The sequence below is a fragment of the Pristis pectinata genome, chromosome 8, assembly GCF_009764475.1.
Source record: "Pristis pectinata isolate sPriPec2 chromosome 8, sPriPec2.1.pri, whole genome shotgun sequence".
Classification (NCBI taxonomy): domain Eukaryota; kingdom Metazoa; phylum Chordata; class Chondrichthyes; order Rhinopristiformes; family Pristidae; genus Pristis; species Pristis pectinata.
In genome coordinates, this window is record NC_067412.1 from 83,034,768 (window position 1) to 83,059,968 (window position 25,201).

The 25,201-nt window shown below is 41.9% G+C and overlaps 1 protein-coding gene across 1 annotated transcript in view; it reads left to right on the forward strand.

The window, feature by feature from the left end:
• Positions 1–25,201, forward strand: part of LOC127573495 (vascular endothelial growth factor receptor kdr-like) — a 180,720-nt gene that overhangs the window by 63,767 nt on the left and 91,752 nt on the right. Inside the window, 3 exon segments of the mRNA XM_052021772.1 lie at positions 1,086–1,261; positions 13,789–13,939; positions 14,768–14,879. Of these exon segments, the coding sequence (XP_051877732.1) occupies positions 1,086–1,261; positions 13,789–13,939; positions 14,768–14,879 (439 nt within the window).

Genomic DNA, 25,201 nt, shown 5'->3' on the forward strand with positions numbered 1-25,201 from the left:
TCTCAGAAATGTCTCCCTTCTTCCCGATCCGGGGCTTCCCCTCTACCATTGTTATCAAAGCCCTTGACAGCGTCGAATCCTTTTCCTGTGCCTCCCCTCTCACCCCTTCTCCTCCAGGACAGAACAAGGATAGAGGTCCCCTAGTCTTCACCTTCCACCCCATCAGCCCCTTTGTTCAACAGATCGTTCTCCACAATTATCGCCACCTTCAAAGAGATTCCACCACCAGTCACGTCTTCCTCCATCATTTTGCAGGGACTGCTCCCTTCGTGACTCCCTGGTTCACTTTTCCATTCCCATCCACCACCCTCCCTCCTACAGTACTTTCTCTTGCAACCACAGGCAATGCAACACTTGTCCTTTCACTCTTCTCTTTCCACCATCCAGGGCCCCAAACAGTCTCTCCAGGTGAAGCAGCGATTCACTTGCACATCTTCCAGTGTAATCTATTATATTCAGTGTTCACAATGTGGTCTCTTCTACTTTGGAGAAGCCAATCACAGATCGGACAATTGCATTACGGAGAATCTGTGTTCAATCTGCAGGGGTGACCCTGAGCTTTCTGTTGCCTGCCATTTTAACACCTCATCGTACTCCCACTCTGACCTGTGGCCTCCTGTACTGTCACAGTGAGGCCTAATGCAAGCTTGAGGAGCAGTGCCTCATTTTCCGTCCGGACAGGTTGCAGCCTTCTGGATTTAAGATTGAATCCTACAACTACAGGTAACTTGATTTCTGTCTGTGTCAGTGGCATCCAGTGGATATCCCCCTCCCCTACCCTCCCTGCAGCTAAATGAGTTTCTTTTGTCTCCTTCCCAGTTCTGATGAAGGGTCTTCAACTGGAAGTATTAGCTATGTTTCTCTTCCTACAAGTGCTGCCTAACCTGCTGAGTATTTCCAGCATTTCCTGTTTTTATTCCCTCAGTAATACATTGAATCGTCAGATCAGAATAGGATCAAGAACCTTTGATTCAGAAGTATGAATGCTACAATCTGAACCAATTAAGTTGATTACCTTTTCTAGAGTAATTGAAATTGGGATATCGAGATCTATAATACATCTAACTTGTAGTTTTGTGTAACAGGTACAAAAATGGAAAACTTATTACACAGAACCAGACCTGTTATGTCCAAGACCGCTATGCATTGAAAATAATGTACGTATCAGAAAAGGATGAAGGGAACTATACTATTTCATTGAACAACAAGCTGCATAACCTGCATAAGAACATTACCATCACACTAATAGTCTATAAGGATGGTAAGTCTATCACAATCCATTCTTGCCTAATAGCACATAAACCAAGACAAGAAGTTGGAAATGCTGTACTTCTAAAACAAAAAATGGTTGAAAAACAAATGCTAGTCATTGTCTGAAAAGGAAAAAAGACAGATTCATGTTCTGAGTACACAGCTTACATCAGCACTCTTCATCCAACTGCACCCTTCATCCAACTGCACCCAAACATTAGCGCAACCTATTATTTAGTCATCAGGCGCTGATGGATCTGGTGTGTACTCACAGCATTTCTGTTCTGATTTCAACATACATAATGATCTGGGTCAACTGAAAGAGCCTCGGGGGGAATGTGTGTTATCCAAAAAAATCATCCAAGCTATTTTGATTTTATTAGAAGTAGCAAGCATTCCTTTGGGGGTCAGATACATTTTGCCAAAATATTCAGAGCATTCAGTGCAGTTCTTTTGTACAGCGCCAGTCCCTTGCAGTTTGTAAATGATTTATTGTTTGCACATTGCATTACATTTAGTTTTCTTTGCATTCTTGTCAAAGTAATTTTCCTGAAGAACAAAAAGCCATACCAGACGTAGTGAAAAACAACAGTCTTACTATTGGTGATAATTACAAGCAGTGCTTTAACTAGAAACTGAAGTAAGCTTGACTGAAAGCACAGTGACCACAAGAACAATTTACTGGCAAGGTCTGGGGTGGGAGGAGGGTTAAAAAACATAAGGTGATTACTTATGGAATGCACTGTATTTTCTTTCTTTCTTATTGGGTATTTGCGAGAGGCTGAACAGGCAGATATGATTATTCCAAAGTTTCGTGACCTTCTTCTGAAGGTATTGCTAAGAATTGACTTTAATCATTGAAGTCGGGTGTGTAATTTACAACTGGAAGTCGGTGATGTATATTTGCTTATTTGGTAAGGCGGGGAAGAGCAGTAGAGGTTGGGGAAAAATAGATAATCTGGAGCCATGAAAAGATTAAATACATTTCAAAGCTGGAGCCCTAAATTCTGCAACTGACTTTTAGGAACTTGGAAATTAAGGGAATGGAATGCTTGCATTTATTAATCAAGGTATTGAGAATAGGAGCCAAGAAGTTATGATGCATCTCTATAGAACTCTGGTTAGGGCCGCATTTAGAATACTGCATGCAATTCTAGTCACCTCGCTATAGGAAGGATGTTGAGGCTTTACAGAGGATGCAGAGGAGGTTGCTAGATGCTGCCTGGATTAGAGGGCATGTGCTATCAGGAGAGGCTGGACAAACTTGGACTTTTTTCTCTGGAGCGGCGGAGACTGACAAGTGATCTGTTGGGAGTGTATAAAATTATGAGGGGCATAGATAGGGGTGGACAAGAAATATCTTTTCCAATTATTGAGCAATCCAATACCAGAGGGCATGCATTTAAGGGGGTAGGTTCAGAACAGATGTGAGGGGTATGTTTTTTACTGAGAGGGTGGCACAGTAGTGTAGTGGTTAGCGCAATGTTATTACAGCGCCAGCAATCGGAGTTCGATTCCCGTTTGCTGCCTGTAAGGAGTTTGTACATTCTCCCCGTGTCTGCGTGGGGTTTCCTCCGGGTGCTCCGGTTTCCTCCCACATTCTAAAGACGTACGGGTAGGTTAATTTGGGGGTTTAAAATGGGCGGCGCGGACTCGTTGGGCTGGAAGTGCCTGTTACCACGCTGTAAATAAAATTCTTTAGAAATGTGTGGTGGATGCCTGGAATGTGTTGCCTGATAGGGTGGTGGAGGCAAACTCATTGGGGATTTTAAGATGGGGCTTGGATAGGCACATGAAGGCAGGAGGGAATAGCTATGTTGGCACAACATTGTGGGACGAAGGGCCTGCTCTGTGCTGTACTGTTCTAGGTTTTCTAGCTGGACATGTTGTGAATATTCCCTCACTGAAAATTCCCGCTGCTCATATCACAAGAGTACTTGGCGCTGTGCTTCTTAGATTAGAAAATCAGGTGTTCATTGCCTGGTCTATACTGGGTTTCTGATAATGGCATCACAGTTGGCCTCACTATCCAGTAATTGTTACTTGAAAGTGTGTACTTGCAGGCAGGAAGAAAGGTCAAAATTGGCTTTGGCTTTGAGGTGAAATTTCCTGCTAACATCCAAACAACTTATGGTTATTTGCGAGATTCTCAACTGTTGGCATCCATGGAAAAGCTCCACTGCAAAGCTAATGCCCTTGTCTGAAAAAATATGTCAGGGAATTTAAGAAGCAATTGAGCACATTATATCTGTTAAAATAGTTAAGGGATGAGTTACTAGAACTGACATATTTCAGAGTTGGAAGTCTGGCAGATCAAATCACCTGTAAGAAGTTCATTAACAGGACAATGATGCCACAGGATCACTTTGTCCACACTATTGCCCATAAAAATAAGCATAAAGTAAAATAGCTTCACCCAAATGAACAAGGTGTTACAATAAACCATAAATATTTCATATCCTTCTTACTTTGATCCTACAAAACATCAGTTCATTCTTTGTAAAGAATTTAAAACTCCAAACATCCTGGTTCCTTCAGACTTTTCTTCCTTCAGCCAGGGGTCAGACCTACTTGAGGAGCAGTGCTCACCTACCAAACCCACCCCCCCCCCCACCCCATGCCACATGTCAGGAGATTGTATATTCAAGCCCAAATGATGAGACAAACATACTGTTAAACACTGAGTCCAACAATTTGAGCTGTTCCCAATTTCAGTGTTTTGCTGTTCCCTTTAACACCTCTTCGAGACTCATCTTCTGTTTCTTTACATCTTTTCCTGGGATGCCTTTTTGCTGTGCACCATCATCCGTTGTGTCACTTCTGTCTCCTGTCTTCTACCCTCTCACGGACCTTCCTTGTTTGTTCTTGCATTCCTGCTCTCCTTTCCCTGCACTTTAAAGCCTGTTCGATCTCCAGCACTTTTCCAGGCCTGATTAACGGCCATGGAACTAAGACATTCATCCCGTCCGTGTGCCTCTCTCAGTTCAGGATGCAATAAATATAATTGACAGTGATGTATAGCACTTCAGAGAATATGGTTTCCATTGTATATTATGCAGCCAGGTAATATGTACTGTAAGTCATAAAAAATTGCAATATGTATATATTACAGAGTTAGACAACATAAATCGTACACCACATATATAAAATTACAGCACAGAAATTGTGTTATGCAGCATTATGCAACATAGAGCAACATAAAACAAGCACTGCATATAATGCAAAGCTCTCCTCCATTAGTTAAAATGCTTCCATCCTGATTTGGAGAGACTAGAAAACTGTCAACACCAGATGAGGCTGCCAGTGGCATCTCAACTGTTCCTAACTGATACAAAGTACCTACAATGGTAGGAGCATTTACTGTATATAGGAAGCTTCTTATTTGTTGGTTTCATTGAGCAAGTAATCACTTCCAACAGATTGGATGCAGAGGATGTGGGTGAGGTTCTGAATGAGTATTTCTCTTCAGTATTTACCCAGGAAAGGGAAATGCAGGACACAGAAATTGGAACTGTGGGGCGGAAAACATGTCAGGGCATTTAGAGGTCAAGAAGGAGGTCTCCTAAACAGTATTAAGGTGGATAGGTCCCCGGGGCCTGATGTTAGGTGCATGCATTTAAGGTGAGAGAGGGTAGGTTCAGAACAGACATGAGGGGTGTTTTTTACTCAGAGAGTGGTCGGTGCCTGGAGTGCATTGCCTGATAGGGTGGTGGAGGCAAATTCATTGGGAGCTTTTAAGAGGGACTTGGATGGGCACATGAATGAGAGGAAAATAGAGGGATATGGGCATTCTGTAAGTAGGACGGATTAGCTACGTCGGCACAAAATTGTGGGCTGAAGGGCCTGTTCTGTGCTGTACTGTTCTATGTTCTAACAGATATTGCTTTGTCTAGGGTTACTCTACTATACCAGCTCCAGTTGGTGAAACAAATAACTAGTTCCTTGATCACCTCATGGAATAGTACAGGGGCTCCCTGGTCACAGATGACCTGACTTACAGAAATCTGACCTTAAGCAAATTCCCCCATACATTTTTCAAGATGGTAATTATAGTAAAATATTTTGTAATATTCATTCATGACTGGATACAATATATATTCCATGAGTTTAATTATGGGTAGTGTTAGGGTTAATAGTCAATGAAATGAAAGAATTAACTGTGGAGTGATTTAATATGGTTACTATAGGAGAAATCGGTTTATGGACAGTTCTCAGGGATAGAACCCTTACGTTAGGTCGAGTTTATTGTTATGTGCACAATGCACAAGTACAATGAGGTACAGGAACACTGAATAACTTGCTTGCAGCAGCACCACAGACTCGTAGGTACAGACAACACACAGTACATAATTTAACCTGGGGACGATCTGTATTTCCAACTGATAATATACACACAAATAAACAACCTGTCTTACAGTTCTTGATAAAGACATGATAAAGTCCAAACAAAGGGTTAACATCTTGGAAACATTAACCAGTACAACATTGTTATGCTCTAAATGATGGAACTTTTTTGCAAAACTCTATCGCTAAATGTGATTGGCTATTTTGTATGTCAATAGCCAACTTCTAGATTTTGTTTTGGAAGTGTATATGTATGGAGACTGCTGGGCATGTGCAGTGACATCAAACAGTATGCAATATTTGTTTCGACATCACCTGCACAATGTCCCAATGCATTTAGTAAGCCCAGACAGGACATAGATCTTAACTGGAGGGCTCAGACTTGGTTTAGTGTTAGTTGAAGAGCTGGACCTTACCTAGGCTGCTGATGTGGAATTCAGGGCAAGCATTTTCCTTCAGCTGGGTTTATCATTAAGATTTCATTGTTACTGAATAATGTCATACCTCACTCCCCGATCATCTTCTCAATTTTATTTCTACCAGCTTCCTTACTCCTTCCATGATATTCTTCTCTAATGATAAAACTGTCCAATTTCTCCCCACACCCTCACCCAATCATCATGGTGGCGTTCCTCAAGAGTGAACACTCACTGGTCACAGAGAGAACATGCAAACTCCACACGGAGATCACCAGAGGTCAGGATTGAACTCAGATTGCTGGAACTCCAAGGCAGCTGCTCTACTAGTCATGCCACTGAGTTGACCCTTGCTGCATGCAAATTGGCTGCCTTGTTTCATGCATTGGACCAGTGATCATATTTCAAAAATTCATTACTGGTTGTAATAAATTTTGGAATGTACTCAATGGGAAATGAAAGATGCCATAGAAATCCAAGTCCTTCTCTCAATGCTTACTGTTGGCCACACACTCCCTCTTTCTCTCTCCCAGTAATCTCTCTTCCCTCATATTTTCTCCTTCACAATCTCTCCCTTCTTCCTCACTGCTGTCTGGCTGTGGCCTGGTGCCTCAAGTAATCCCACCCAACAGACAGGTAGACTGTCAAGGAACTCAGGCTGGTTGCTATTAAGAAGACAGTGAAAAAATGTTGAAATATGTCCTGCTCTTAAATCTGCATAGTATACAGGAAATCCAGACTTCTATGTTTCCGATGAGGAACCTAAACCCCTCAGCTCCCTCCAAACCACTTGATGTATATCAGAGCCAAATAATCATAAAAATTCAGTGAGAGGTCAAATTTCTCATCAGACAGCAACAGCTTTCAGAACTTGACAAACTTAGGATAAATTTAAAACAGGGCTCAGATCTGAAATTTGGAATATGAAGGATTGAGACTTGGCCAGCAGTTTATTAACAGGAGGAAAGAAGTATCACTAATGTTCTAACTTGCTATGTCTCGAGGATGTTATATTTTGCATTGAACTGCTGATTTCAAATCTCATTCCGCAGATTTGAGCACAAAAATCTTATCTAAATCAATGCTTCAGTGGAATATTGCAAGAGCACTATTCTGTCAGGGGCCTGGTCTTTTAGATCGAACATTAAGTTGTGGCATCATACAGAGATACAGCATGGAAACAGGCCCTTCAGCCCACCAAGTCCATGCCAACCATCAATTACTCATTTACACAAATCCCATTTTAATCCCATTTTTTAACCAAGACTCCATTCATCCTTTCAAATGGGCACATGATGTGATAGAAGTGGAATTTCTCCCACTGTCCTGTCTAACATTTACTTTTGAAACAACATCACCAAAGAAGGTTATCTGGTTATTTTCAATCCTATGAGGACATCACCACTTGTAGGTGTTCCTGCAAGCTGCACATCATCTGACTTAAAAATATAATGTGGTTCCTTCATCATCACTAAATCTGTTTGCTGGAAATTTTAATCTAAGCATTGTGGGCATACCTCCAGTAGAAGGACTGTGAGGTTTCAAGAAATAGCTCATAACAACCTTCTCAGTAGCAACTGGGGACGGGCAATAAATGTCAGGATATCCACATCCTGAAGAATTAATAATCTATTTGTTTTATCATTTTTTCTATGTGGAAGCTTAATGTGGGCAAATTATCTGCCGTATTTCCTATATTACTCCAGGGACTATTCTTCAAAAGTACTTCATTGGCTACAATTGTGTTTGGGGACAACCTAAGGTTATAAAAGGTGCAACATTAATATATGTCTTTCTTTATCTACAATAATATATTTTCAATGTAGAGTTGTCTGAATGCAGAACACATAATAAATGGTGCAGAAATAGTTCAAGGGACTTGACAAGGTCCTGCATGGAAAGCTAGTCTGGAAGGTTAGATTGCATAGGATCCAGGGAGAGCCATCTAATTGGCTTGATGGTGAGAAACAGGGTGATGGTGGAAGGTTGTTTCTCGGACTGGAGGCCTGTGACTAGTGGTGTGCCACAGGGATCAGTACTGGGCCTATTTTTGCTCGTCATTTGGATGAGAATGTACAAGGCATTTTTAGTAAGTCTGTGGATGACACTGAAATAGGTGATATTGTAGACAGTGAAGAAGGTTATCAAAAATTACAAGGGGATTTTGATCATCTGGGTAAATTGGGCAAAGATTGGCAAATGGCATTCAATCCAGATGAGTGCAAGGTGTTGTATTTTGGGACGTCAAATCAGGATAGGACCTATAAAGTGAATGGCAGGGCCCTGAGGAGTGTTGTAGAACAGAGGGACCGAGGAGTAGAAGTACATAGTTCCTTGAAAGTGGCATCACACGTAAACAGAATGGTGAAGAAGGCATTTGGTATGCTGGCCTTCATCAGTCAGGGCACTGAGTACAGGAGTTGGGATGTTATGTTGCAAGTGTACAAGACGTTGGTGAGGCTACAACTGGACATCATCTCCCCTCCCCCACCCACTACCTTCCCCATCTCACCTGGACTCGCCTATCACCTCAACTCACCTATCCCCTGCCTGCAAGTGCTCCTCCCTCTCCCCCCACCTCCTTATTCCGGCTTCTGCCCTCTTCCTTTCCAGTCCTGATGAAGGGTCTCGGGCCCGAAATGTTGACTGTTAATTTCCCTCCATGGATGCAGCCTGACCTACTAAGTTCCTCCAACATTTTTTGTGTATTGCTTTGCTTACCTTATTATAGGAAAGACATCATTAACATGCAAAGAGTACAAAGAAGATTTACGAGAATGTTGCCAAGGCTCAAGGGCCTGAATTACCTGGAGAGGTTGGGCAGGCTAGGACTTTATTCACTGGAGCATAGGAGACTGAGAGGTAAACTTATAGAGGTGTATAAAATCATGAGTGGCATCGATAGGATGAATGGACACAGTCTTTTTCCCAGGAAAAGGGAATCAAAAACTAGAGGGAGTAGGCTTGTGAGAGGGGAAAGACTTAAAAGGGACCTGAAGGGCAACAACTTCACTCAGAGGGTGGTGCATATATATGGAACGAGCTGCCAGAGGAAGTGTTGAACCAGGTATCATAACAATATCTAAAAGACAATTGGACAGTTACATGGAGAGGAAAGGTTTAGAGGACTATGGGCCAAACGTGGGCAAATGGGACTAGCTTAGATGGGCACCTTGGTCAGCATTGATCAGTGCGCCAAAGGGTCTGACTCTAAACACAGTAATGAGTTAATATTGTAAAGAAATTCCTGTTAAGAAATAAATTGCATTCAATCTAAAGGAAAAATGGAAAAAGCTGGAAATAGCTGGCCAGGCATAAGCTGTAGAGGGAAAAAAATATCAGATCAAATACCTTTCATCAGAGCGAGGAAGAGTTAGAAATCAATGATGTTTTTAAATTGTGGAGAAGGGGGAGGGCTGGAGATAACAGAGGGATTGTCTGTGAAAGGGTCAAGACCAAGAGAATGAAGAGTTACTTCAGATTTATTTCAGATTCTGATATCCACAGGTTTTATTTTTTGCATTTTGACCATTCATCCATAGATTGTTTTTTTCGAGTTACCTTTTATATCTTATGTGGTGTAACGTGACAATCATCTTTGGAAATCCTTCACATTAAGCAATGAAACCACTGCAAACTGTCAGAAAATCAATGCAAAAAGAAAATCACTTTTAGCGCATGTTCAAAATGAGAGCTGGTGTAAAATTCCAACGCGTTGTTTGGGTTTAAGACTGGAGCTTTTTCTTTGTTGAGTAGCATTTTAAACAAAACTGCATCTAATCCTTATTAGTGCCAGAGTTGTACAATCCATCTTGTTTATGCCACAGGGCAGATTCCACAGTACCCGAGCAACAATCAAGTAGTTGCACAACTGATAGTTTGCATGACAATTGCCCCGTGAAGGCTGTGAATTGTTTCTTGCATTAAAACCTTCCACATGCAAGAGCTCCTCTTCCTGCTCCCTGATGAAGGAAGAATTGTTCCACAAGCTCTGTGGAACTGTTTCAGCTGGGCTGAGGAACAAGACTGAGTTTAAAGAAAGGATGAAGGAGGGGCAACTCAAAGAATAGTTGTTACAAAAGTTCTGACATTACACCATTAGGTGATAACATTTTGCTTTTGTTTGAAATTCATCCCCTAGCAGGTTAAAATAAGTCATCAAAACAGCAGAGGGGAACGTTTCACATGCATTAAATAATCCTTTATAAGCTCTGCTCCATATATTTTCAGGACCAAAAGTCTACTGGGTTTTAATATTATTTATTTATAAAACATAGATGAGATGAGAATAAGTGGGGGAAAAAGTCTAAATACTTGCAAAGTTACGCCAGAGGTTATTTTTTTTATAGAAATTGTGCTATGCAATATTAGGATATGAAAAGTTAGTGCAATCCTGTGAAATAACTTTCTCACGACTTTAATCAGATTTTAGCACTTGCACTTCATACAAATACATATAGTGTTGATAATATTGCACAATAATTACAAAACTTAATTGAGAGAAAGTATAATGTTTTGCTAAATGGTTTCTAAGGAACATTTTTCATCTCACATGTTCTTTGCAGACAATCCTATTCCCAATTTTGAGTTGGGGACAGAAGCAAAGTTCATTTAACTTCACATTCACAAAAAACAAATAAAAGTTATTTGGTATTGAAATGCCAACAAAAGAGAAAGTATGCATCAAAACACATGGAGATGAATGCTGAGTAGCTCTGCATTGAGTTCACATGTGGAAAGTGCTCCATTTCTGCCTATTTGATTGCTTTTTGTTAAGTGTATTTTAGCCACTGGCACTTATGTAACCATCCTAAACTCTGGCTTGGAAGAATGGGTCATATCAAAGCCATCAGTACAGATTTCCTTAAAAATACATTGTGCTGTCATTTACTTCCTTAATTACACAGGAAATACTTTGAAGGGAAGTGGCTATAAACTGTACTGAGATATTCTGCTCATCCTTGCACATGACCAAAGAGTAGGCCCAGATATTCCTTTATGCATGTAAGGGTTAGTTTAGATTCTGTTGCCCTCTTTCACAAAACAAGAAAATGCACATATTGTCCAAAACAGTGACCTGAGAATTCCCAAATAATGATCAGTTGCAAGGAATCAAATCTATTCTATCCAGTCCACAAGAAGCAAAACCTCTTTGTCAGGTTCCTGTTTAACTTCAAAAGTCCATGAATCATAGAACCATCGAATGGTACAGCACAGAAACAGGTGCTTTCAGCCCACCTCATCTCTGCTGACCATGATGCCTATCTTTGCTAATTCCATTCACCTGCATTAGGCCTTTATCTTTCTATGCCTTTTCTATCTACCTGCCTCCACCACCACCTCTGGCAGCTTATTCCAGATAACCACCTCCCTCTGTGTGGAGAAACTTACCCCTCAGACCTTTAAATTTCTCCCCTCTCACCTTAAAACTGGGCCCTCTAGTTCTAGACTCCCCTATCCTGGGAAAAAGACTGTGACCATTCGCCTTATCTATGCCCCCTCATAATTTTATGAATCTCCCTAAAATCACCCCTCTGCCTCCTACACTCCAGTGAGAATAAACCCAGCCTATCCAATCTCTCCTTATAACTATAGCCTTCCATTCCAGCCAACATCCTGGTGAATCTCTTCTGCACTCTCCCTATTGCTACCACATCTTTCTTGTAGTGTGGCAACCAGAACTGTACACAATACTCCAAGTGCAGTCTAACCAATGTTTGATTGAATCAAGAAGTACAAAGTGATTTCCATGGAGCTTCTCCTGGTCAGCTATTGGAGCTTCTGCAGAAGAGCCACAAAAAACTTGGTGAAATGGGATGATCCAAGGTAAATGGAGAACCTCTGTGGAAATTCTATTCCCTTAATGACATTGTGGTCATTACTTCCTCTTCTGGCTGGTCTCAGTCCTTCTCAGCTATGACAGTATTCAGGTAAGCTAGAGGATGGGTGTCAAAAGTTCCCATTGAAAGGCATTGCAAAACATAATAATGTGAATGTAGAAGGGATTTATGTCATACTTTGACCCCAGGTTTATGGTGAAGAAAAGGACCTGATATTGACAGGGGCTGATTGTAAAGTGGTGGAAGGGAAGACCAGGTTTTGGGTGTGAAAACTCAGAAGTGCTATCCTAAAGTCAGCCATAAAGTGATGACCTTGCCTTCCAGTCAAGCAGTGGTCACTCTGGAGCAGTTGCAATCTTAGCCAGGGACTTGCCAATGAGCGGAGCAGGCATGGTGCTTTTTAAGGATGGACGGCAGAACACAATGTTATGGAATGAGCACGTGTTACTTTGGGATAAGAACAAGTCATCTCCTGACAATGACCTCCACAACTGTTTCTTGCTCTATCTTCTGACCATCTACCCAGAAGTCTTCCTGGCCCCTCCAGATACAAAGAGTCTATCCTCTCCACCGCCTGGGCTGGTCTGATATCCATGGTGCCTACTATCTCCCTTGTTGTGACATAAGTCTTTTGACAAGGAGCAATTACTTCCAAAATGACTTTCTCCACATACCCTTAATAAGGGGCAGGCTTGGCTATAAGTAGTGCAAGCTAACTTTAATTGGTGCTACCCATTTGAGAAAAGGACCACTCTCAAGATAAAAATACAATCAACAGTGCAGTTAGTATTGACTGGATGGTGAAATCACTGCAATGTACAGGTACTAATACTAGGATGCATTCATGACTCAGAGCAAGCAGGCAGATATTAATCACTTCCACTTTGAGGGGCCTTTCCAATGTAGTAGCTTCCTTGTAATTTAAATTAGGATAATGCACATTGCCCTTGAGGCAGTTGTGCTGGGGATGAGACTATCAAATAATCTTCTGGGATGTTTCTTTGCCAAGAGGGTCTGAAAGAGATGCAGTGTTTTTTGTTGAAGTTCATTCCATACAGCTGCATAATACTCACATCTGTGAGACAAATGCACATGGAGAGAGATGTCAACCTGCTGCTGGAAGATTATCACCTCAGTGAAAGATATATTTTGGTCTGCCTGAAACTTATTGGTCATTCAGTGCAAGGAGCTGTCCACAACTAAATGTTGGAGACTGGTCTATTCCAAGATGCAGGACAATGACACTTGAAGTAATCACCACATAGACTATAGGGAAAGACCACAGAAGAGGCCCTGCTCCCATTGTTCACTTGGGGACTGGAATATTTATAAAAACCTCTCCAATTTATTGGTCATGTAATGCAAATGAAAGAAGTATTAGACCATAAGATACAGGAGCAGAATTAGGCTATTCAGCCCATCGATTCTGCTCTACCATTCAATCATTGCTGATTATTTTTCAACCCCATTCTTTTGTCTTCTCTCTGTAACCCTTTAAGCCTTTTCCCAATCAGAATCTATCAACCTCTTCCTTAAATACACCCAATGACCTGGCCTCCACAGCCCTCCATGGCAATAAATTTCACAGATTCACCACCACCTGGCTGAAGAAATTCCACCTCATGTCAATTCTAAATGGACGGCCCTTTATTCTGAGGCTGCGCCCTCAAATCCTAGACTCTCCTACTGATGGATACATCCTTTCCACATCCACTCTATCCAAGCCTATACAGTGTAATTTTTATTGTGTAATTCTTGCAGGCAAATGGGAAATATCACGTAGTCATTGCTGGCGTATAAATGTCCTGTATTATATATCTGGAAACGTTATGCATAAAGTAAATTTTTGGAAAATACAATTCAGAATCACGTTATTTTAATGTGTCATTTTTCTTTCTACTAGCATTTTACAATCTTTCCACTATTCTTGCTTTCAGAAAAACCAGAGATTGCTGACAAAAATGTGGCTTCCCCAGAGCAAAAGTTTTATCACCTTGGGAAAAAATACACACTGACCTGTACTGCTACTGGAACTCCAACTCCTGACTTTTACTGGGAGTGGCAGCCTTGCAAACCTACAGCATCCACGTAAGGCAATTTGTTAAATCTTTTCCCTTCACAAACCTTTGGCAGTGAATACCTCTCAGGATACAATAGGGAGGATAGGATGAGTAAATGGATCAGAATTAATCTGACAGACACACCGGGAACTAGCAAGCATGTGTCTGTTTATACTCCATGAGATTTATGTAAATATCCTTGTGCTTCTGATCTTTTTGTTCTGCTCAAGATTTTTTTATATACTGGGTCAGAGGACAAGGTTCTTATTTTCTCATCAACAGTTTTAACAGAATACTTGACTCTTTTAATCTTAAATCCTTCAGTGTTATCACATTTCTCATCCAAGTTAACTGATATTATTTAGTTTGCATGACAGTTAAAGGGCAAGTGAAGGTCTTATCCTGAAGGTGACATTAAAGGGGCAAATGAGATAACAGTGTCCTTCACCTACATGAGCCTTGAGAGCATCCTTATCTTGGCCTAACAGAAGCTGAAGGTGCTTTCCTGTGTGAAAATGACGCATGATTTGCTTTCCTGTTGTTGTCTGGCTTCTTCCCTCATGGAAAGCCATTCCCAGTAATGCAATTGTTCTTTTCTCCCTGACTGTAGTGTAGCTGATTTCCTCTAGGCTTCAGGCTTATATTGCCAGCCCAATCTCCCTCCGGCATCAACTCCCACACTCTATAATCGAACACAGCAAACATTTTTTCCCTTCAAACATCCATCAGCACGTGTTTCTTTGAATATAATTTAAAAATTAATTTTCTCACAAAACAATACAGATCAATTGCAGGTACTTTCTTCCTTTGAAGCCTCCTAACCTTATTTGTAATGATCTTTTATTGTCCTTGACAGGTGTAAGCCGAGTAATGATGAGAAAATTAACATCTCAAAAACTGTGACAAGTCTGGGCAATAGAATTCAAATTTTGCCTCAGAAAAGCATGGTCTTGCAGAATAAAACAAAGGTATGTAAGCGACATTATATATGTTTGATCTAGTCATACAACAAAATTCAAATCGTCACCAAAAATTACACCAGATTTGAGCGAGTTACAGTGCAGCACAGTGAAGATACCAATGCCGTAGATATTTTTAGGTGGAGAGAGAAGGAATTCCGGGAATTGCAAATCCACCGTCTGTTATTCACCTGCTCAATTTTCCTTTCCATTTGAAGACAGTGAAAAGGAAAAGCAGCTGGTGGGTACAAGCTGTTCCAGGCCGTTGATTGTCCATCCATATCAATGTGAAAACTACTCTCCCATGTTTAAATCCCACCATTAAATTGAATGCAATGAATGTGGACTGACACCAAATGAATAAATCTGAAAGTTAAGGTAAGTACTCAACGGCTTCATTAGCATCCATTAGAGAAAGGATCCCTCCACCACAACTTGGTCTTGCCCAAAGCTGACTCATATTATCCTCTAGCAAGCCACAATTTTATAAATGCCCTGTGAAAAACTTCTAGAGAACAACTGCGGTTGGACAATAAGTGCAGCCAGTACCGTTCGCATATCTAGAAAATATTTTTAACTTCATTCTGGTATTATTCAGAAACTTGTTCTCTCCAGTAGATAAAGTTGAGTAATTTGCTATGAGGTGCACTAGATAGGAGCTTAGATATGTAGAAGCAGCCTGCCAGAACAAAAAACAAAAGATTGGTGTAAGAAAAATCAATGACTTGTTCTAAAGTAGTTTCTTTAACAGCACAGGGCACCATAATGCACCTCATTAGAACATTATTAAACAAAATTCAACATCAAACTGCAAAGTGATGTTAAGGAAAATGACCAGAAGTTTAGTCAAAGAAAATGGCTTTTAAGGGACACTTTAAGGGAGGAAAAAGAGTTTGAGAGGCAGAGAGGTTTATAGAAGGAGTTCCAGAGCTGGGACCATGAAATGATTAAATTTGTGACAGATCTAGAGGGAAAAAATAGAGGAGTGCAGAGATCTGAAAGAGGTAAGGCTAGGGGATTTGTGGAGACAAGGACAATGAAACAAAGAGGAATTTCAAAAAACACGGGTCAGAACCTTAAGATCAAAGCATTGCTGAACCAGTAAGTCAGCAAGCATAGGGGAGGGGCATGGGGGTGGATGAAAAAGATTTGGTTAGGAGGATATGAGTGCCAGAGTTTCATGTGAAGTTAAAGTTTATACAGAGTAGAATGAGGGGGAGGCTGGCTACAAGTACTTTCGAATAGCTGGGTCTGGAAGTAAGAAAGGCATGGCTGAGAGTAAACAGATGACCTGAGACAGGGCAGAGATAAGCAAGGTCACAAAGTTGGAAAAAAGGCCATCACTGATAGCATGAATATGTGGTCCAATGCTCAAGGACCAGTTAGTTACCAACAGTTTGGCTTAATTAAAGATCAGTGCCAGCAAGAGGGATAGAGTGGGTGACTAGGGAATGGAGTTTGTGATGGGGACTAATGACAATGGCTTAGTTGGAAGAAGGATCCTCTCTAGGGTCAGTATGGGTGGAAGTTAGGAACAAGAAAGGAGCTGTTACTCTACTGGGAATATTCTATAGGCCCCCCGGTAGCAGCAGGGATACTGAGGAGCAGATTGGGAGGCAGATTTTGGAAAGGCATAAGAATAACAAGGTGGTTATCATGGGGGACTTCAACTTCCCAAATATTGATTGGCACCTACTTAGTGCCGAAGCTTTAGACGGGGCAGAATTTGTTAAGTGTGTCCAGGACGGATTCCTGTCACAGTATGTTGACAGGCTGACTAGAGGGAATGCCATATTAGATCTAGTATTAGGTAATGAACCAAGTCAGGTGACAGATCTCTCAGTGGGTGAGCATTTGGGGGACAGTAACCACCGCTCCCTAACCTTTAGCATTGTCATGGACAAGGATAGGAGCAAAGAGGATGGGAAGATATTTAATTGGGGAAGGGCAAATTATGAGGCTATGAGGCTATAAGGCTAGAACTTGGGAGTGTAAATTGGGATGACATTTTTGAAGGAAAACGTACTATGGAGATGTGGTAGGTGTTCATGGATCTCTTGCAGGACATTAGGGATAAATTTGTCCCGGTGAGGCAGAGAAAGAATGGCCGGGTGAAGGAACCATGGGTGACAAGAGAGGTGGAACAACTAGTTAGGAAGAAGAAGGCAGCATACATAAGGTGTAAGCAGCAAGGATCAGATAGGGCTCATGAGGAATATAGAGTAGCAAGGAAGGAACTTAAGAAGGGGCTGAGGAGAGCAAGAAGGGGACATGAGGAGGCTTTAGTAAGTAAGGTTAAGGAAAATCCCAAGGTTTTTTTCACGTATGTGAAGAGCAGAAGGATGACGAGAGTAAAGGTAGGACCGATTAGAGACAAAGGTGGGAAGATGTGCCTGGAACTTGTGGAAGTGGGTGGGGTTCAGTATTCACCAAAGAGAGGGGCCTTGATGACTCTGAGGACAGTGTTGGTAATGTTAATGTTTTAGAACATGCAGATATCAAGAGAGAGGATGTGTTGGAGCTGTTAGAAAACATTAGGACAGATAAGTCCCTGGGGCCTGACAGAATATTCCCCAGGCTGCTCCGTGAGGTGAGGGATGAGATTGCTGAACCGTTGGCTAGGATCTTTGAGTCCTCGCTGTCCACGGGAATGGTACCGGAGGATTAGAGTGTGGCAGATGTTGTCCCCTTATTCAAAAAAGGTAGTAGGAATAGTCCAGGGAATTACAGACCAATGAGCCTTATGTCTGTGGTGGGCAAGCTGTTGAAAAGGATTCTAAGAGATAGGATCTATGAGCATTTAGAGAATCATGGACTGATTAGGAACAGCCAGCATGGCTTTGTGAAGGGAAGATCTTGCCTCACAAGCCTAATAGGGTTCTTTGAGGAGGTGACCAGGAAGATTGATGAGGGTAGTGCAGTAGATGTGGTCTACATGGATTTTAGTAAGGCGTTTGACAAGGTTCCACATGGTAGGCTTCTTCAGAAGGTCAGAGGCCAAGGGATCCAGGGAGGCTTGGCCCTGTGGATTCAGAATTGGCTTGCCTGTAGAAAGCAGAGGGTTGTGGTGGAGGGAGTGCATTCAGATTGGAGGGATGTGACTAGTGGTGTCCCACAAGGATTGGTTCTGCGACCTCTACTTTTCGTGATATTTATTAATGACTTGGATGAGGGGGTGGAAGGGTGGGTTAGCAAGTTTGCAGATGACACAAAGGTTGGTGGTGTTGCGGATAGTGTGGAGGACTGTTGAAGCTTGCAGAGGGACACTGATAGGATGCAGAGCTGGGCTGACAAGTGGCAGATGGAGTTTAATCCGGAGAAGTGTGAGGTGGTACACTTTGGAAGGACAAACTCCAAGGCGGAGTACAAGGTAAATGGCAGGATTCTGGGCAATGTGGAGGAGCAGAGTGATCTGGGAGTTCATATCCACAGATCACTGAAAGTTGCCTCACAGGTGTATAGGGTAGTTAAGAAAGCTTATGGGATGTTAGCTTTCATAAGTCATGGGATCGAGTTTAAGAGCCGTGAGGTAATGATGCAGCTCTACAAAACTCTAGTTAGACCACACTTAGAGTACTGTGTCCTGTTCTGGTCACCTCATTATAGGAAGGATGTGGAAGCATTGGAAAGGGTTTACCAGGATGCTGCCTGGATTGGAGAATATGGATTATGAGGAGAGACTAAGGGAGCTGGGGCTTTACTCTTAGGAGAGAAGGAGAATGAGGGGAGACATGATAGAGGTATACAAAATGTTAATAGATCGAGTAGACAGCCAGCGCCTCTTTCCCAGGGCACCAATGCTCAATACAAGAGGGCATGGCTTTAAAGTAATGGGTGGGAAGTTCAAGGGAGATATCAGAGGAAGGTTTTTCACCCAGAGAGTGGTTGGTGCATGGAATGCGCTGCCTGGGGTGCTGGTGGAGGCAGATACGTTGGTCAAGTTCAAGAGATTGTTAGATAAGCATATGGAGGAATTTAAAATAGGGGGATATGTGGGAGGAAGGGGTTAGATAGTCTTAGGCGTGGTTTAAGGGTCGGCACAACATGGTGGGCTGAAGGGCCAGTACTGTGCTGTATTGTTCTATGGTAAATTTCCATGTTTCAGACAAGCAGCCTGACAAGTTGGGGAGAGAGGAAGACTGAGGTTCAAAAAAGAATCAATAAAAATTAAGCATAAGATTCTATGGTCTAGAAATTCTACTTCAGTACCTTAGCTACATACTGTATGTACAATAGAAACTGCCCATTGTACTCTGCTTATAGTATTGAGCTGTATTTCTTCAGTGGAGTACAATATACAGCCACATTATGGCAAGGATACATTTTTTACCTTGCAATTTTGTTTATGGGGTGAAGTATCTTATTGTGGCATAAAACTTCACAGTTCAAGTTGTGGGGCATTAGAATCTGTATTTAACACTACAACTTCATTTATGAAATGGCATTTGGCAACACTCACTCTGAAGTGCTAAGGGTTTTGTTATTGACTCTGGGACTTGCTGCAATAACCAATTTTCATTCCTATTTAGTCTTAAGAAACTTAAGCTGCAAACATTTCAGTTCAGAGCACTGAAAGCTCAATCTGTCCCTGCTTTCACTTTGCTGCATGGTTTAAGTTTGAGCTTAGGGGCTCTGTGTATTTCAGGACCTCAAAGCAGCAGCATCTTAGGCCATAACATCCCAGAGAAAGGAGATAAATCTTCGATCTGTCTCTTCTAATAAAACTTTGAACTAATCCAAAACAGACCTCGAGTGCTAGTGCTAAAATGTTCTTTGATCTCAAACACTGCAAAATAGTCAGAATTCAAACTATCTGGGAAATGGAGGCTGGCACCATTCTTGACGGTAATCAATTCTTGTTTCTGGTTAACTAATTTGTGGTTAATTTATCCAGGAAAGCAACTACCTTTGTTGTGCAGAAGTATTAGCAGAGTTTCCAGATAGCAAGACTTTTGTGACTCAATTCATCTCTATTCCATCCTATAATTTTAACATATCACTGTTTCATCAGTTTTGTTGTAAATATTTTAACTTGTTTCCTTAACTGGTTTCCTTTGTCTCTCTTGTTTCTCCTCAGTCATCTCCCTTTCATAGCAGTCCTTCTGGCAGTAATGAGATGCGCACAATAGCTATACAGATGTTCTAGGCTCTGGGACTATCATATCTTACAAGGCATGAAAGCCGTGAGATATGAACCTGAAACAGAACTTCCGTTTCAGGTTCATGTCTCATGGACTACTTGAAATTTGACAGTCCATGTGTTCTTTGTACATTCTTTCCAGTCATGAAGGCAAACTAGTTAGCAGGGTGCTGGGCACCAGAGCAGTGGGTCAGCAAGTAGAGGGGTTTTGAGGGGGAAGGTAGAGCTTAGGTCAAGCTAGTCTGAAAGGAAGAACAAACAGGGCCAGGTTAATGAACACAGTGGAGCTGATGGGCTGAAGTGTATTTATTTCAATGCAAGGAATATTACAGGTAAAGCAGACAAATTTAAGGCATGGAGCAACACCCAAGGTGCTGGAGGAACTCAGTGGGTCAGGCAGCATCTATGGACGGAAGTGGATAGTAGATCTTTCAGGTTGAGACCCCGGAGTAGTACGTGGAACTATGTTGTTGTCGCCATTACACACAGACTTGGGTACAGGAAGGGCAGGGCTGGCAGCTCAATGTTCCAGGATTCAGATATTTCGGATGTGATAGAGAGAGATGTTAGAGAGGTGGGGGAGTTGCACTACTGATCAGGGAGAATGTCGCAGCAGCACTTTTGAGGGAACAACTTGAAGGGCTCATCCAATGAGGTAATATGGGTAGAGCTCAGGAATAAGAAAGGTGCAATCACAACAATGGGGTTCTAGTACAGGCCTCCCAACAGCCAGCAGGACAGAGAGGAATAGATATATCAGCAGATTATGGAAAGATGTAAAGCCAACAGGGTAATCATGGTGGGAAACTTTACTTCCACCAATATTGACTGGGACTCCCTTAGACCCAAAGGCTTAGATGGGGTAGAATATGTTGGGTGCATCCAGGAGGGTTTCTTGACACAGTATATAGATGATCCAACCAGCAAAGGGGCCAGACTAGACTGGGAAATGAGCCTGGCCAGGTAATTGGAGTTTCAGTGGGAGAGCATTTGGGGAACAGTGATAATAACTCCATAAGTTTCCAGAAAGTTATAGATAAGGATAAGACAGGACCTTGGGGGTAAACTGGGGAGAGTATATTGGAAGCAGCTGTTACCGAGTAAGTCCACATCTAACATGTGGGAGTTGTTCAAAGACCAGCTGGTTAGAATTCAGGACCAACGTGTGCCTGTGAGGATGGCAAAGTTTGGGAACCTTGAATGATGAGAGATGCTGCAAATTTAGTCAAAAAGATAAACGAAGCATATGTAAAGTTTCAGAAACTGAAGTCAGACATTGCCCTTGAGGAACATGAAGCAGGAGAGAACTTAAAACAGGGAATCAGGAGGACAAAAAGGGACCATAAAAAGTCCTTGGTGAATTGGATTAATACACATGCTCTCCCTAGTTATTCTCTTGTTTTTAACATAAGACCACTCAAGAACAAACAAGGGAGTTCATGCCTGGGGCCAGAGGAAGTGGGTGAGTTACTAAACAAGTACTTCACATCAGTCTTCAACATGGAGAAGGACGTGAAGGATCGCAAGATCAGGGAGGGGTATGCTGATATTTTAGGGTATTTAAAAAGAGGTTAGGGGTCTTGAAGAACGTAAAATTGGATGAGTTCCCAGGGCCTGATGGGATCTATCCCATATTATTGAAAGAGACGAGATTGCTGGAGCCTTGACAGAGATGTTTGTATCTTCTTTAGCCACAGGTTAGGTCTCAGAAAACTGGAGAACAGCCAATGTTGTTCTCTGTTTACAACCAGGAAATAATAGGCCGTGGGTGTTGTATACATGGACTTTATTAAAGCTCATGCCTGAAGATGAAGGCATATGGGATCCATGGAGCAACACACACAAAATGCAGGAGGAACTCAACACGTCAGGCGGCAGTCTCTCGTGTGGAATCCATGGAGACTTGGTAGATTGGATTCAAAATTGGCAGGGCCATTGAAAACAGAGGGTAGTGGTGGAGGGGTGTTATTCTGACTGGAGGTCTGTGGTGTACTGCAAGGATCAGTGCAGGGGCCTCTGTTGTTTGTGATACATATAAATGATTTGAACAAAACTGTGGGTGGATTGATTGGTAAGTTTGCAAATGATGCAAAACTTGGCAGAGCTGTGGATAATGAGGAAGGTTGTCAAAGGATTCAGCAGGAAATAGACCAGTTGGAAGTGAAGGAAGAGAAATGGCATATGGAGCATAATCTGGTCAGGTCTGTGGTGTTGCAGTTTGGGAGGTGAAATGTAAGAAGAAGGTATACAATAAGTGGCAGGACCCTTATGAGCATTGATGTAGAGAGGGGCCTTGGGGTGCAAATCCATTGCTCCCTGAAAGTGGCAACACAAGTAGATAGGGTGGTAAAGAAGGCATATGGCACGGTGGTGTAGCGGTTAGAGTGACACTATTACAGTGCAAGAGACCCAGGTTCAATTCCGGCCACCGTCTGTAAAGAGCTTGTACGTTCTCCAGGTGCTCTGGCTTCCTCCCACATTCCAAAGACGTACGGGTTAGGAAGCTGTGGGCATGCTATGTTGGCGCCAGAAGCATGGCAACACTTGCGGTCTGCCCCCAGAACACTAAAGATGCATTTCACTGTGTGTTTCGATGTACGTGTGACTAATAAAGATATCTTATCCTTCATAGGTCAGAGTGTTGAGTATAAACGTCGGGAAGTCCTGATGCAGCGGTATAAAACTTTGGTTAGGCCACATCTGGAGTATTGTGTGCAGTTTTGGTCGCCACATTACAGGAAGGATGCGGAGGCTTTGGAGAGGGTGCAGAAGAGGTTCACCAGGATGTTGCCTGGATTAGCGAGCATTAGCTACAAGGAGAGGGTGGACAAACTTGGATTGTTTTCTCTGGAATGTCGGAGGTTGCGGGGTGACTTGATGGAAGTATATAAAATTATGAAGGGCATAGACAGTGTAGATGGTCAGAATCTTTTTTTTAGGGTGGAAATAGCAAATTCTGGAAGGCATATGTTTAAGGTGAGAGGGGAAAAATTTAAAGGAGATTTATGAGGCAAGATTTTTTTACACAGTGATAGGTGCCTGGAATGCACTGCCAGGGAAAGTGGTGGAAGCAGATATAATACCAACGTTTAAGAGGCATGAAAAACACAATGATTCTGGAGGAACTCAGCAGGCCAGGCAGAAAAGCAGGCGGTCAACGTTTCGGGTCAGGACCGTTCTTCAGGACACTTTTTCTTTTCTCCACGGATACTGCCTGGCCTGCTGAGTTCCTCCAGCATCACTGTGTTTTTCTTCTCAATTCCAGCATCTGCAGTCCTTTGTTTCTCTATGTTCAAGAGGCATTTGGACAGGCACATGAACAGGCAGGGAATGGAGGGACATGGACCATTTGCATGTAGATGGGATTAGTTCAAATTAGCATCATGGTCGACATGCACATCATGGGGCAAAGGGTCTGTACCTGTGCTGTGCTTTCCTGTGTTATATGAGGAAGACCATTTCCTGACTCTCTCCCTTCTCAGTGGTTAAGTCATAGGCTTGTCAACTTTACCAGCTATTCCTGATATAAAAAAGCCATTTCCTAAAATTCTACAAATGAATGAGGGCCACCTTGGCTACCGGGTTACAAATGAAGCAATTAACCCTCACTGTATAAATTTGAAAATGACTGTCATTGACGACACTACACAAAAAAAGTCCCTACTGGTTGCAGTGCACTTCTTCAATATCGACAGCTAGTGTGCTTTAAAACCCAGGTTAATTCATTTTATTTTAAACTGTTTAAGCACTAAGACGAAACTCAATCCCCAAATCCTTTCAATAAAGACAAAGATCAAGATCTTGAAACATGAGAATGAGCATTAAGCCTTTGTTCCTGATTTGACTAAACACCACAGGTATTCTGGCCATTGTATTAGCAGCCTCAAAATGTCAAACCACAAACCCAGGAACATTTGTAAACTATTAGTTACACAGCAAGTGAAAGATAATGCACGGGGATCCGTGCGGGAAACACGTGGCATTATATAGTAGGTGCATGACATTTATACAGCTTCTCGAGCCATTTGAGATACTAAATAAATCAAATGCACATATTGCATGAAATGCACAGCAGGCAGGACAGCACCTGAAAGGTAAAGATGGATTAATATTTGAGTGAAACCTTGCACTGGTTCTGACATCTCGTCTGGAATGTTAATTGCTTTGAGACTGATAGAAATGCACATTTCCTGAATTTTACTTCAGCAATCCAATATTTATCTTTTTCTTCTTTTGTCTGTGCAAAGTAAATATTGTCATAACTATCATTTTTTCACATCCTCACATGCCAATTGCTGCATTACCAACACAAATACTGATCACGTTGCAAATTCTGCTACTACAATCAGATAAAAAGACATCTTCTGAGTACAAGAAGTTAAAAGTGCACACTACATGGGGAACAGGCTTCTCTTTAGTACAATTATTGCTTCCAGCACAAGTTGCTTAACTTTTCTCTAGTTTTGAGCAACATTTCTATTTTTGGGTTTCTATTGAAACTAATGATATGAAAATAGGTGGGAGGGCATGCTACAATGAGGAGCTTTGGACTACGCAACAGGATATAGATAGGTTGAGTAAGTGGGCGAAAACTTGGCAGATGGAATTTAATGCAGGAAAGTGTGAGGTCATACACTTCAGTAGGAGGAATCAGGAGGCAGACAATCATCTAAATAAAGAGAGATTGCAAAGGAATAGAGCACGGAGGGGTCTGGCTATTCTTGTACGTGAAACAAAAAGTTATCATGTAAGTGCACTGAGTAGTGAGAGGGCAAATGGCATATTGGCTTTTATTGCAAGGGGATTGGAGATTAGAAACAGACAAGTATTATAAATATAATTACAATTGTGTTGCTGAGGCTGCATCTGGAGTACTGTGTATAGTTTTGGTCTTCTTATTTAAGAAAGGGTATACTAGTATTGGAGGATGTGCAGACAGATTCACTGGGCTAATTCCTGGGATGAGATGGTTGTTCTATCATGAAAAGTTAGATATGTATTCTTCGGAATTTAAAAGAATGAGAGATGATCTTATTGAAACATATAAAATCCTAGAGGGGCCTAACGGTGGAAGTGTTGAGATGTTTTCATGAGCGGGAGAGTCTCAAATGAGGAGACAGACACAGAGACTATAGAACTGAGGCAAAAGAGTAGTGAGGTCATGGACTGTATCCAGATTACAGAAGAGAAA